Source organism: Heterocephalus glaber, unplaced genomic scaffold (genome assembly GCF_053883595.1).
Source record: "Heterocephalus glaber isolate CG9 unplaced genomic scaffold, H.glaber_assembly_v1.0 deba00001729, whole genome shotgun sequence".
Taxonomy (NCBI): Eukaryota; Metazoa; Chordata; class Mammalia; order Rodentia; family Bathyergidae; genus Heterocephalus; species Heterocephalus glaber.
In genome coordinates this window covers 4904990-4918792 of record NW_028258440.1, presented here as the reverse complement: position 1 = coordinate 4918792, position 13803 = coordinate 4904990, and the positions used below count along the sequence as shown (strand labels likewise).

Genomic DNA, 13803 nt, shown 5'->3' with positions numbered 1-13803 from the left:
ATCAACCAATGAAATTGAAAATGTATTTAAAAACTTATCAACTAAGAGAAGCCCGGGCCTGATGGCTTTACTGCTGAATTCTACAAGACATTTAGAGAGGAGCTGCTGCCACTACTGTTTAAACTCTTCAATGAAATTGAAAGGGAAGCAATACTCCCAAATTCATTCCTGGAAGCAAGCATCACCCTGATCCCCAAAGCAGAGAAAGACCCAATTGAAAAGGAGAACTATAGGCCAATCTCACTAATGAACATAGATGCAAAAATCCTTAATAAGATACTGGCAAACAATGCAGAAGATCATCGAGAAGATCATACACCCTGATCAAGTGGGATTCATCCCAGGGATGCAGGGATGGAACAATATATGCAAATCAATCAATGTAATACACTATATCAATAGAGCCAAGGACAAAATCCATATGATTATCTCCATAGACGCAGAAAAAGCATTTGAAAAATCCAACATGCATTTATGATAAAAACCCTACAAAAAATTGGAATAGATGGTCTCTACCTCAAACTGATAGAAGCCATCTATGAAAAACCAACAGCCAATATCATACTAAATGGTCAAAACCCGATATCCTTCACACTAAAATCAGGAACAAGACATGGATGTCCACTATCACCAGTCTTGTTCAATATAGTTCTGGAAACATTAGCCATGGCAATTAGATAAGAGAAAGAAATAAAAGGAATAAAGATAGGAAATGAAGAAGTCAAACTGTCATTATTTGCAGATGACATGATACTCTATATAGAAGACCCCAAGAACTCCACCAAAAGTCTTCTAGACTTAATAACCAAATTCAGTCAAGTAGCTGGTTACAAGGTCAACACACAAAAATCAATAGCTTTCCTCTACACCAATGACAGACTCACTGAGAGAGAAATAGGGCAAATAATTCCTTTCACAATAGCATCCAAAAAACTGAAATACCTAGGAATCAACCTAAAGAAAGAAATCAAAGACCTCTTCTCTGAAAACTATGGCACTCTGAAAAGAGAGATTGAAGGTGATATCAGAAAATGGACAGACATCCCCTGCTCCTGGGTGGGAAGGATTAATATAGTGAAAATGGCCATACTTCCAAAACTGCTATATAGATTTAATGCAATTCCAATTGAGATTCCAGCAGCATACTTCATGGACCTTGAGAAAACAACCCCAAAATTCATTTGGAACAAGAAGAGACCCAGAATAGTAAAAGCAATTCTAGGTAAGAGAGCATGGCAGGGGGTATCCCAATCCCCAACCTGCAACTATACTACAAAGCTACTGTGATAAAAACAGCATGGTACTGGCAAAGAAACAAACTTGAGGACCAGTGGAACAGATTAGAAGATGCAGAAACAACGCCAGACACACTCAGCCATCTCATCTTCGATAAAGGAGCCAAACACCCTCACTGGAGGAAAGATAGCCTCTTAAATAAATGGTGCTGGAAAAATTGGGCTTCAACTTGCCAAAGATTAAAACTAGACCTATATCTCTCACCATGCACTAAACTAAAATCAAAATGGATTAAAGATCTAAATATTAAAATAGAAATACTGAATTGGCTGGAACAGAGCTTAGGTAGAACTCTTGAAGACATTGGGGTAGGAAAAGATTTTATGAACAAAACCTCAGTTGCCCGTGAACTAGCAGAAACAATCAACAAGTGGGATGTCTTCTTATTAAAAGGCTTCTGCACAGCAAGAGAAACCACCAGCAGTGTGAAGAGACAACCCACAATGTGGGAAAAAATCTTCTCCTCTTTCTCAGACAAAGGTCTACTATCTCGAATCTATAAAGAACTTAAAAAGATCAGACTTCCCAAATTTAAAGACCCAATCTGAAAATGGGCATCTGAAATGATCAGACATTTCTCAGACCAAGAAGTAGAAATAGCAAATAAATACATGAAAAAATGTTCAACATCACTGGCCATTCAAGAGATACAAATGAAAACAATGCTGAGATTCCACCTCACTCCAGAAAGAATGGCTGCTATCATGAAATCAACCAATAACAAATGCTGGCAGGGCTGTGGGGAAAGAGGAACCCTGCTCCACTGCTGGTGGGAGTGTAGACTGGTGCAAGCACTGTGGAAATCAGTATGGAGATACCTCAAAGAACTAGGACTGGAAGTCCCATTTGACCCGCTATTCCACTGCTGGGGATCTTCCCCAAAGAATTAAAGCAATCATACCACAGTGATATATGTGCGCCCATGTTCATGGCAGCAGTTTGTGATAGCTAAAACTTGGAAACAGCCCAAATGCCCATCAACTAGAGACTGGATAAAGAAAATGTGTTTTTTTTATAAAATGGAGTACCACTCAGCCATAAAAAATGAGAAATTAGAGACATTTATAGCTAAGTGCATGCACTTTGAGGCAATACTCTTAAGTGAAATAAGTAGGACACACATGTATAAATACTGAATAGTATCTCTGGTGTGAATAGCTGAAAGTGTAAATAAGGACTAAATGTATAATAGGTAATGTGAAATAGGAAGAAAAGGGGCAAAGGGGAAGGAAGTGGGAGGGCTAGGGGAAAGGATAGAAGGGAATGGGATTAATATGAGAAAATGGCAAAATAGGAACAAAATCTTTGTAAATAGGGAGGACTGGAGGGGTTGAAGGGAGGGCTGGGCAAGGGTGAAAAATAAGAACCAAGAGAGATTATATAAAGGTGCAAATTTCCAATGATGAATGTCATTATATTGTATACCTAAAATGTACCAATGATTAGAGTGAATACTCGATAATGTAAAATAGGAAGAAAAGGTCCAAAAGGGTAGGGGTAGTGGGAGGCGCAGGGGAAAGGAAAGAAGGGAAAGGAAAAATGATGAGAAATGGAAAAAAGGGAAATAAAGTCTTTGTAAATAGGGAAGGGTGGAGGGGGTGAAGGGAGGGCTAGGAATGGGGAAAAAATAAGAACCAAGATGCATTATGTAAAGGTACAATTCCCAATGAGAAATGTAATTGTGTTGTATACCTAAAATGTACCAATAAAAGAATTTAACAACAACAACAACAAAAAAGTAAAAATGCAGTTAGCTGTTCACCATCTCCGGATTCTGATTCCGTAGGTCTTTGCCTGTCTAACAAGGTCCCGGGCAGTAGTCATGCTGCTAGCCTGGTGACTACACGTTGAGAACTATTGCTAAAGATAGGGAAGCTTATTGGGAAGGCTCTTATTCTTAATCTGGGCAGGATGGGGTGAAAGCTTGAACTTCAGCATGATCATGAGGATGTAGAAGGTAGGACAAACTTCAAAATGATTTGTTTGCATAAGTCAGTAAGACTTTGCTTAGATGATACGGAGAGGCATGAGAAAAGGGAGGTGATGAAGGTAACTTTTGGATTTTGAATTTGGTGACCAGATGATGACCCACTGACAGACATCACAAGAGAAGGAGCAGGTTTTATGTGAGATATTGTAGTTTTGGACTCTTAGTTCAATATGCAGTCAGTGGATATATATGGATATACTAGCCCTAAGTTGGGGAAATTTGTGGCTATGGATAAGAGCCTGGGATCATTAGCATACAGATGGCACATGACCAAGGAGAGTGGCTATAGGGGTTGACAACCTTTTGTCTTCCTAGCACACTGAAATAGTATACAACTCTTTTCAGTAGTAATGATTCACTGAGGCAGTGATTCTAAGACCCCAGGGAATATACTGGTAGTTGGCAAAAGTCCCTCTTGGTATTTCTGGCATGCTCTTCCCTCCATTTGACAGTCGCTGGTATAGAGGGAAGAGTAATGTGCCAAGGAAAGAACTCTGGGAAAATCACTTTTAAGGGTTTGGAGGTGAGGACCCCAAGAAAGACACTAAAAAGTAACATTTCAAATATATGAGGAAAGTTGGGAGAGAGTGATATCATGGAAGACAAGGGAATAATGAGTTTCAAGAAGAAATGAATGGTTATTTATTCATTTATTTTGGTTTTTTGAGACAGGATCTCACTAGCTAGCTGTGTAGTTCAAGCTGGCCTCAGACTCACTAATATAGCCCAGGCTGGCCTCAAACTCATAGTGATCCTCCTGCCTCAGCCTCTCTGAGTGCTGGGATTACAGGAACATATGTGCCACCACACCCGGCACTGAATGATATTTAGTGTCACTTGCAGTAGACAAATTCGGTTTGTTAAGGACTGCAAGGTGTGTGTTGGATTTGATATTTTTTGGGGGGAGGTTGGTAAATTGGGTTTGTAAATGCCAGTTTGCTGTGCACTGAAGATTATTTAACATGTTCCTGCTGGCTTGAACCACTGGTGGTACACACATGACTGTCCCTTCGGGTGGCTGGTACCACTGGTAGTAGAAGTGGTACAGTCATGCATGCAACAGTTATGCATGTACCACCAGTAGTTCAAACTGCCCAACAGCGAGACATGTGAATTACAGCCCCATCCATCGTGAATGTGTTAATCATTCATTCAGTATAAAAAGTTTGTGTCTTACATGGTAGGCACTGTTCTATGTTGGTGTGGATACATGATGAACAAAAAGTCCCTGCCTTTTGACACAATTTTTTTAAATGCTGGAGTTTTTACTCGGGGCCTTGTGCATGTTAAGCAAGGTTTCTACCACTGAGCTACATCACCACCTGCCACTTAAATTCTCATAGAAGGGGATAAACACATAGAAAGTAAGGATAAAGTAGACAAATATAAATTACCCTTTTAAGAAATTTGACTGAGAAGAGATAGAAGGTACAATAACGTAGTAATCACTAGCATTTATTGAATGATTATTCTGTGTCAGGCACTCTACATAGAGTATATCCTTTAATTCCCACAGTAGTCCTATAGGAAATATATTATCTTTCCTATTTTGTAAACGAGGAAACTTTGTATCAGAGTAGCTAAGTAACTTACCCAAAGTCACACAGCTAATAAATGGCAGATCTAAGATTTAATCCAGGATCTGTCTGATTACAAAATTTGTACTTAAAACCACTATACCATATTGTATCTTTACAAATATATTTATGTTGGTAGTAAACATTACTTACATTTGGTCATTAGTTTATTTACTTGCTATTAAAATTCTTTAAAATGACTTCTATATTGTCGTTATATGTGATGGCATCATACATTATTATTTTGGATTTCATTTTTTAAAGTTCCAAAACACTTTAGTGAATGGAGAGCGCATCCATCTCTAACATAGCAAAGAGCCGGGGATTTAGCTCAGTGGTTCCACCGCCTGCCCTGCAAGTGCAAGGACCCAAGCTAGATCCCCAGTACCAAAAAAAAAAAAAAAAAAAAATCGGACCTCTAACATAGCAAAGAACCGCTGTAGATGTCATCCTGTTACCCCATCTAAAATCCTTTAATGGCTTCTCATTGACCCAAGGCTCTCTGTGACCATCTTCCACTTCTGTAGCCTTAGTTCTACCACCTTTATTCTACATTCTAGACTTACTGGACAGCTTTCAGCCTTAGGCTTTTTTTGCCTTACGTGTTCACCAAAGTCATAAACTTTGTTAGATACTTCCCAGAACACCTTTAGTACATCTTTCACTAGGCCAGCTCCTGTTCTTTCTTCTGATCTTGTTGCTTTTTCACAAAGGCTTTCTCTGATCATTGGACTAGGTTGTGCATGCAGGGTTTCTGTAGTTCTACTGTTGTAGCATTTTTCATATTTTAAAGCACATCTTTATTGACTAATTCACATGTCAAATAACCCATTTGAAGTGGATTTTAGTATACTTAGTATTTTCCTATACAACCAGATATGTACAGTTGTTACCCATAATTTTAGAACATGAAAATGACCTCAAAAAGAATCTCTTTGCCCTTTAGCTATCACCCCATAGCCCCCATCTATCCTGTCCTAAGAAACCACTAATGTACTTTCTATCTCTGTAGATTTGCGTGTTCTAGATATTCCATGTAAATGGAGTCATATAATATATGACCTTTTGGACTGGCTTGCTTTATTTATTTATTTTTGCAGTACTGAGGATTGAACTCAGGGTCTTTGCACTGAGCTACATCCCCAGCTTTTTGAAATTTTATTTTGAAATGATGTCTTGCTAAATCTCTTTAAGTTGCCCAGGCTAGGCTTGAACTTGTGATCCTCCTGCCTCAGCCTCCTAGAGTGTTGTTGTAATTGCTGTTAATGTCTATCTGTCTCAGTAGAGTCTAAATCCCATGAAGGCAGAGCTGTATGTGTCTTGTGTATCATTTTATCCACAACAAATTACAGTGGACCCTGAAGTTATGACCGGCCTGACATACGAATAACTTGAGTTATGACTGGAATATTAGTTTTAACTTACGACCAAAGTCTTGAGTTATGATCTGAATGCCAGCCACTTGTGCTTCCAGATGGTCTCAGATACGTATTTTTGTTTTTGCAGTACTGGGGATTGAACCCAAGGCCTCACACATGCTAAGCTAGTGCAGTATTACTGAGCTACATTTCCAGCCCTTCAGATACAGATTTAATCCTTAAAGAGTGCTGGAAGGAACATTATAACATCCTTTCCTGTGTGGGGTTAATTGAGAAGTTCTGGGCCAGTATCTCTCTAAGGACACTGAGATCTGCCTGTATATAGGAGAGAGACTTTGAAGGTTGTGAGGAGGAACCTGAGCCTTCAATTGACCGACTTGAGTTACAGCCAGCCCTTGCAAACAAATTGAGTTCAGAAGTCAAGGGTCCACTGTATTTATTAAATGAACAAACCTATATCACTTCATGAAGTATTCTGTTGTTTATGGTTTAATCTATGGAAGTTCTCATTTTTTTCCACACAACCATCTCCAGAAAACAAGTACTTTCCAGTGTTAATGTTTTGAAGAAATTTGTCACTGTGTTAGAGATTTCTAAGGATTCAAATGGCTCACAGAAGTGTTAGAGATCCTTACTCTTTTCGTGTGCACAATTTTTATTCAACAAATATTTGCCACAAAGTTTAATGTGCCCAAGACATTGTGAGGTGGTGGGAATGTACTGGTGAAGAAAACAAACATAGTTTCTGCTCTCTTGGAAATAACACTATAGCTGAAAGAGACAAAGAATGTATGTATAAATAATGTATGGCATAATTTCAGATAGAAGGAAATGCTATGATGAAAATACAGTAATAACATATTGAAATAGGGACTCTGTGGAACTACTCTAGCTAGATTAGTGAGGAAAATCCTGTGAGGATGTGATTTTTAAACAGATGTAAATGATGAGAAGGAGGTGGCCATATGAAAAACTTGGAGAAAAGGATTTAATAAAGAAGGAATAGGTCACAAAAGGGCTGAGTCTGGAATGATCTTGACATGGTCAAAGGTTAGGAAGGAAGCTCCTATGACTGAGTATGGTGAATGAAGGAGAAATTAGTAGGATGTGAAAGCGGAGAGGTGCAGTAAATCATGTAGGATCATGCAGGTTACTATGGAGAATTCACAATCAGAATGGAATCTACCAGGAAGCCCTCTGAGATCTTGTAGCAGGAAAGTGACATGATCTGACTTATAATTTAAAAAAATTGTTCTGGCTTCTACGTAAAGATTTTAGAACAATTAGGAGTTTGCTATGGTACTCCAGGTAAGAGATAATAGGATTGGATTGTATCTATGAGGTCTCTTGTTTAACAGTTTATGATTCTAGGTTACCTGCAAGTAGGCTTTATTTTGAGTAATTTTCAAGTATCAGTTTTGGCCTGAGGCCTTCAGAATTTTCTGAAGATCCATTGGTAGAAGCATGTTACCACTGTTTTTCCCTAAGTGGTACCCTTATTATGTTACTATTTGTTCCCCCCAAAATTGGTTAGTAAGGATAATTATCTCTAGTGTTCTTAAATAAGGGATATTTGCAAGTCTGGGCTCTCATATTATTACGTTGTTCAAATATATCCACTGTTTAGAATAGTGGTAAAATTTACTCAACCAGTGGAAAGGCAAAATATTTCAATATCTAACACAATGCCTAACATATTGTGGTTGCTGAATAGTTCTTTGTTACATATGAACCGTTCCTGCTGGCTGAATTCAGCACAGACCACCAGTTTATGTGACCTTTGATATTCATAATTTGTCACATAGTTCTTATAACTACTTGGTGTTTATAGAGATCCCCATTGTATAAAAGAGGAAACCCAAACTCTGAGCAGTTGCGATGTTCCTTGTGTAATCCTCAAAGCATTCACATTAAATAGGCATGGCATCGCACAGGATTTATAATGATGAAACAGAATCAGAGAAGGAGAGTGACTTGCCCAACTGCTTATTTTTTTGTGTTTGGTTTCTTTGTAACACTTATTTCTGGTGTGTGTATATATATATATATATATATATATATATATATATTTTGCAGAATGAAGTCTACCAGGAAGCGCTCTGAGAGCATGTAGCAGGAAAGTGACATGATCTGATTTATAATTTTAAAAATTGTTCTGGCTTCTATGTAGAGATTTTAGAACAATTAATGACCTTGTGGTACTCCAGGTAAGAGGTGATGGTACCACATTGTATCTCTGAAGTCCCTTGTCATTTAACAGTTTATGATTCTAGGAAATATAGACTATAGTATTTGCTTGTCAGCCCCACTACATATACACTGTATGAGGGCAGGGACTATACAAATGATCTATTCTGTAACAAATTACCCCCAAACCCAGTGCCTTAAAACAGCCAATAGTTTTTTTTTTCTTGCTGCTTTAAGAATGTACTTTATACAAAATAACCAGTTTATATGGAAATAAATCTACAGACCTCCAAGGCTCAAAAAGCTTTTTAAAAAGTTCTTTTAACAAATTATCCAATACACAATATTGAACTAACTATTGAGGTAAGTGTCGCTCTCAGTGAAACAGGGAATCAGCAGATCACGACAAAATATACATAATATAAAAATAAATAGTATTGCCCTTTCCGGTACTGACCAGGAAGGTTCACAGGGCTCTGGCTCTCACAGCAGGAGCTGACTGCCCAATGCTGAGTGCTGCAGCAATGCAGGCAAGTGAGGTACCTGGCCCCTGCTGGGGGAAAGGAGGGGCCACAGTCTATCCATGGGCATCAGCATTTTAATAACTTAATATCTGCACCTCTGTTCCCACCCACCCAACCCTTTCAAAAACACACACAGGACAATCAGCTGGTTATCAGGCAGAATGAGAGGAAGAGACTGGGTAAAAAGTTCAGCTCCAGCAGGAGATAGTCCCTCCATGCACTTGGGTGTCTAGCACAGAGAAGGATCAATACCCAGAATGGAGAAATGCTTGTATCAAGAGATTATCTGAGCTGGGATGCAGTGAAGCTCACCCCAACTCTGCTTTCCAGAGGGGGAAGAGTAAAACTCTGGGGCTTAAAGCTGCACAGTAAGAGTTGAGAGCCCATGTCTTCTCATTGAGTAAGACTCAACCACATCCACAGTTCTTAGCAAATAACTGCCTCTACACACTCAACCCACACTGCAGCTCTCCAAAGAACTACCTGCTGGGACAGGACATCCCAGACACTCTCAGGACTGAACATTACGTGACTCTCTGAAACATGGAACTGATTCCCCTGATGGGAGCCCATGAAGAATCTGACCTGAGGGTGAAATGACCAACAGACAAACACGAAAGGGGAAATAATGCTAGAAAAGTCCTTGTCTTTATTTATTGGAAAAATCAAGGTTCTCACAAATGTTAACAGGATTCTGACACTACAGAACTGTTTTTGCTTGAGACTCTTGATTAAAAACTTTCCTGGGTAATTTCAAATTAGCTCTTAAGAACTGTGTAGCCTTTATAAATTTGAATTTGAATTAAAAAAGGAAGGGAGGGGCTGGGGATACAGCTCAGTGGCGCCACACCTGCCAGGTAAGTGCAGGGTCCTGAGTTGGATTCCTAGTACAAAAAAAAAAAAAAAAGGAGGGAGGGGAAAAAAATGTCCAACCACATGGAATGCACTGAAAGAATGAGTGAATTGTAAGGCTGTTTGTGGTAACATTGATTTTGTTTTTTTAAGACAGGGTTTGCTATGTAGCCCAGGCTGGCCTCAAAATCACAGATATCTTCCTGCATCAGCCTCTGAAGTGCTGGGACTACCATGCCCAGCTGTGAAAGCAATATTGGATTTTATGTGTTTGAGACAGCAGTCAGCATACCAGCCAATAGTTATTATTTTGCAGTTTCTGTGGGTCAGGAGTTAAGAAGTGGCTCAGCTGAGTGATTCTCACTAAAGATCTATCATGAATTTGTAGCCCATTTTTCTGCTAGGGCCGAAGGCCTGCCTGGGTCTAAGTTATCTGCCTTAAAGGTAACACATGGCTGTTGGCTGGAGGCCTCAGTTCTTAACCATGTAGGCCTTTCTTCATGACATGGCAGCTGGTTTCCTCCAGAGTGAATGATCCAAGAGAGAACTAGATATAAAGTACCTTTTATAACCTAGCAATGGAAATAATATATGTTCATAACTGTCTTATTCTATTGGTGGACTAATCTTGATATGTTATATGGTGGGCTACCCAGGGGTATGAATAACTGGAGGTAGGATTTAGTAGTGGCCATCTTGGGGACTGGCTACTACAGGCATTCTCTCTGTCTTGTTTACTGTCTTAGCCCCATGGTGGGTGCTCAGTAAATATTTGTTGAATAAGTGAGTAGATAGATTTAGACTACATGTAAATTCAGAGTATATCTTTAGAAAAATGAGCATTCATGGAGCCATAAGTTACTAGAGTAGAGTGGAAGATGGCTGTCAAATGTAAAGAGAAAGGGTAACTCACTTTATTTTTGGTTGTCTTTCCCTCAGATGTGGAAACATGAGGGCTTTTTTGCACTCTATAAAGGATTTTGGCCAAACTGGCTTCGACTTGGACCCTGGAACATCATTGTATCCTTTTACGATGTGAAAATAAAGCAAAATGTTTCAAGATCCCAGGTAATTCCAGGTTATGGGAAGGAAATTTGATTATTAAAGCCTTAAGACAAGTAAGAAACTATCCCGTTGGTGACTGTTGAGGATGGAAGTAAATAAACAGCCTTCAGTTGGAGGCTAATAGAGACTAAAGTAGGTAGAAAAGATATGCCAAACTTTCCTCTTCTCCTCTTTGAAACAAAATGACGGGAAGGGGAGGGTAAAGAGGTATAAGGGAGGGTAGTAGAAGGATGCATATGATCAAAATATGTTATATACATGCAAGAAAAGGCCACAATGAAACCTAGTATTTTGTAAGATTAATACACACACAGACACACACATATCAAGAGAAACAAAAACCAAATGACAACAAGTACATCCAGTGTGAAAGGGGCAAGGGAGTTTTTAGAAACCTTGATGGGAAGTCAGGTGCTGTGGTTCATGCCTGTAATCCCAGGACTCTGGGGGGCTGCGAGGAGCTCAAGTTCAAGCCTAACCTGGGCAATTTAGTGACTTAGCAGGCTCTGTCTCAGATCTTTTGCAAGAGGGAAGGAGACCAAGAGATGGAGGGAGAGGGGAAGGGGATGAAAAAAGAATTAAGATGTGTTATGTACAATGTACCAATCCCCATGAGCAGTGTAATCATTATGTACTGTGAACAGGTACTAATAAAATTGAAAAAAGGGATTGAAGATATAGCTCAGTGTGAAGGTCCTGGGTTCAATCCCCAGTATCCCCCTCACCACCACCCCCAGAAAAAAGAAAAAAAAACCTGATAAGAGATGCACTTGTGGGTCAGTCTCCCTCTTTTAACTGTGTTTGAGTGCCTCCTATGTGCAGAGCCGTGTAATGGATACTATGTGTGGTGCTGTGTGTAAATTGGTGAGTACTGCAGGTTTGAAATTAATTCCCTGACCTTGTGGGGTCTGTAGGTGGACAGAGATAACATCTCTTTCTCAAACTTTTGGAATTGGTCTGAATACCTACTGTGCAACCACTTCTCAAGCACTGAATTTTATGTTATCATGCATGTTCTTGTGTATTGTGTGTGTATTGTTTTCTCACACTGAAAACGGTATTAGTTTTAATCTGTTTATATTGCTAAGTGAGAATGATCATAGTGGGCACATAGTAGGCACTCAGCACATTTGATTTGACAGGTGTTGTTTTTAAAAAAGAGTTTTAAGGCAATGAAGCTTAGAGTAGCACAGATTAAATGCCTTAATTTAAGAAAATGCAATGCACAATTTAGAACTGGGTTTGCTTTTCAGTATCAATTCAGACATTTTCCATGACTTACTTTTCAGTTTTTCATTACATACGAGCAGCTCAAGAGGCTTCAAATATAAGAACTGGATATATGAGAGCCCAGCTCAGCCAGCCTTTCTACTGTTTTTCTTTACCCCTTTTTCGTGTTCTAATGTGTTTTGACAAAGTTGTGTTTACTGAACCAGTGGTCTCCCAACTCTCCTGATCAAAGAACAATAGGATGGTTCAGCTTTGCTCATGCATTTGTGTTACCATGTTAACTTTTCCCTGAGAGGAACTGTTTACATTGAAACTCTGGTGCCAGATTGGTATCTTCTGTGAAGATGGATACTGATGGGTAACATTCAAAATGGCCATTTGTCCAAATGTGGGTTAAATGTAGTTCGTTGGCCCCAGATCTGGGTAAGAGCAGAAGATATAGGCTGGGACAGTTACTGAAATGTATGCTGTAGACCTTGGTTCTTAGTAAAGTATTTATTGGCAGAATCACTTTGACTGTCTTTATTTACTATTTTCCCTTTTGCCAACTCTTTTAAGTTACATTCTCCCAAAAGTGACAAAGGGTGACTATGAAATTGATCCTGGTCTCTTAAAATACACCTTTTGGGGATAGAATAATTGCATTGTGCTTTCTCACTGCTATTTATTGTCATGACACTTGTTTCTAAACATCAGGCAAGTGGCTCTTTCCTAAGCATGAATAAACGAGCAACTGGCTCATTTGAAAGTTTCTGCAGATAAAATGGTAAGAGCCGGGCAAAAGGTTCTACCTACTTTCTTGTACTAGAATAGGCACTAAATTTTGGTGGAATGAATAGTTTAGGTCTTCATCTTTATGCATTCATTTGTTTGTTCATTTATTATGTGTTCATTATTTCCTAGATGCTGAAATATTAAAATGCATAAAACAAGGCTGGGTGTGGTGGCACACACCTGTATTCCCAGCACTCGGGAGTCTAAGGCGGGAGGATTGCCGCAAGTTTGAGGCCAGCCTGGACTGCATAGTGCGACCCTGTCTCAGAAAAAAAAAGACCCCAAAATGCATAAAACAGTGTATGTTTAAGCTCACATTATAGTAGGGGAACAGGTATATAAGTAAATTATTACAGTGGGTTTTAAGTACTTTGTGAGAGACAAAGTGCTTTTGGAGCAGAGAGGAGAAACAGCCTTCCCTAGAGAATTTGCCAAAACTTCATAGCAGAGGTGACACTTGAGCCAAGTTAAGAGAAGAGTGGACGTTATGTGCATAATATGTTATTCATTTTGACAAATGTTTAACAGCATGTATATATCTTTAGAAAATCATATAGAATGGTTTCACTGCCTTAAGAATCCTCTGGGGCCGGGGATTTAGCTCAGTGGTTTTGCTGCCTGCTGCACAAGTGCAAGGACCGGAGTTCGATCCCCGGTACCAAAAAAAAAAAAAAATCCTCTGTGGTTCTGTTTGTTCCTTTCTCCCTCATAACCTCTGCCAAGCACTGAATCTTTCATTGTCTCTATGGTTTTGTCTTTTCCAGAATATCATATAGCTGGAATTCTCTAGTAGCCTTTTCAAATTGGCTTCTTTTGCTTAGTTATATGCACTTAAGATTCTTCCATGTCTTCTCATGGCTTGGTAGCTCATTTCATTTTAGCTCTGAATAACTGTCTGAATCTATCACATTTTATTTATCCATTCATCT

The 13803-nt window shown here is 39.1% G+C and overlaps 1 protein-coding gene across 8 annotated transcripts in view; it reads left to right on the top strand.

Annotated features, from left to right (window-relative positions):
* Slc25a14 (solute carrier family 25 member 14) overlaps positions 1-12607 on the top strand; it is a 45281-nt gene extending 32674 nt beyond the window's left edge. For 6 of the 8 annotated variants that reach the window (XM_087199849.1, XM_087199857.1, XM_087199853.1 and 3 more), the window contains 2 exons: positions 10745-10825; positions 12160-12607. In XM_087199849.1, coding sequence (XP_087055975.1) covers positions 10745-10825; positions 12160-12201 — 123 coding nt within the window. In that variant the 3' untranslated portion in view covers positions 12202-12607. The remainder of the gene's footprint in view (positions 1-10744; positions 10826-12159) is intronic. The other 2 variants (XM_087199854.1, XM_087199851.1) reach the window with 1 other exon arrangement.
* Positions 12608-13803: the final 1196 nt, after the last annotated feature.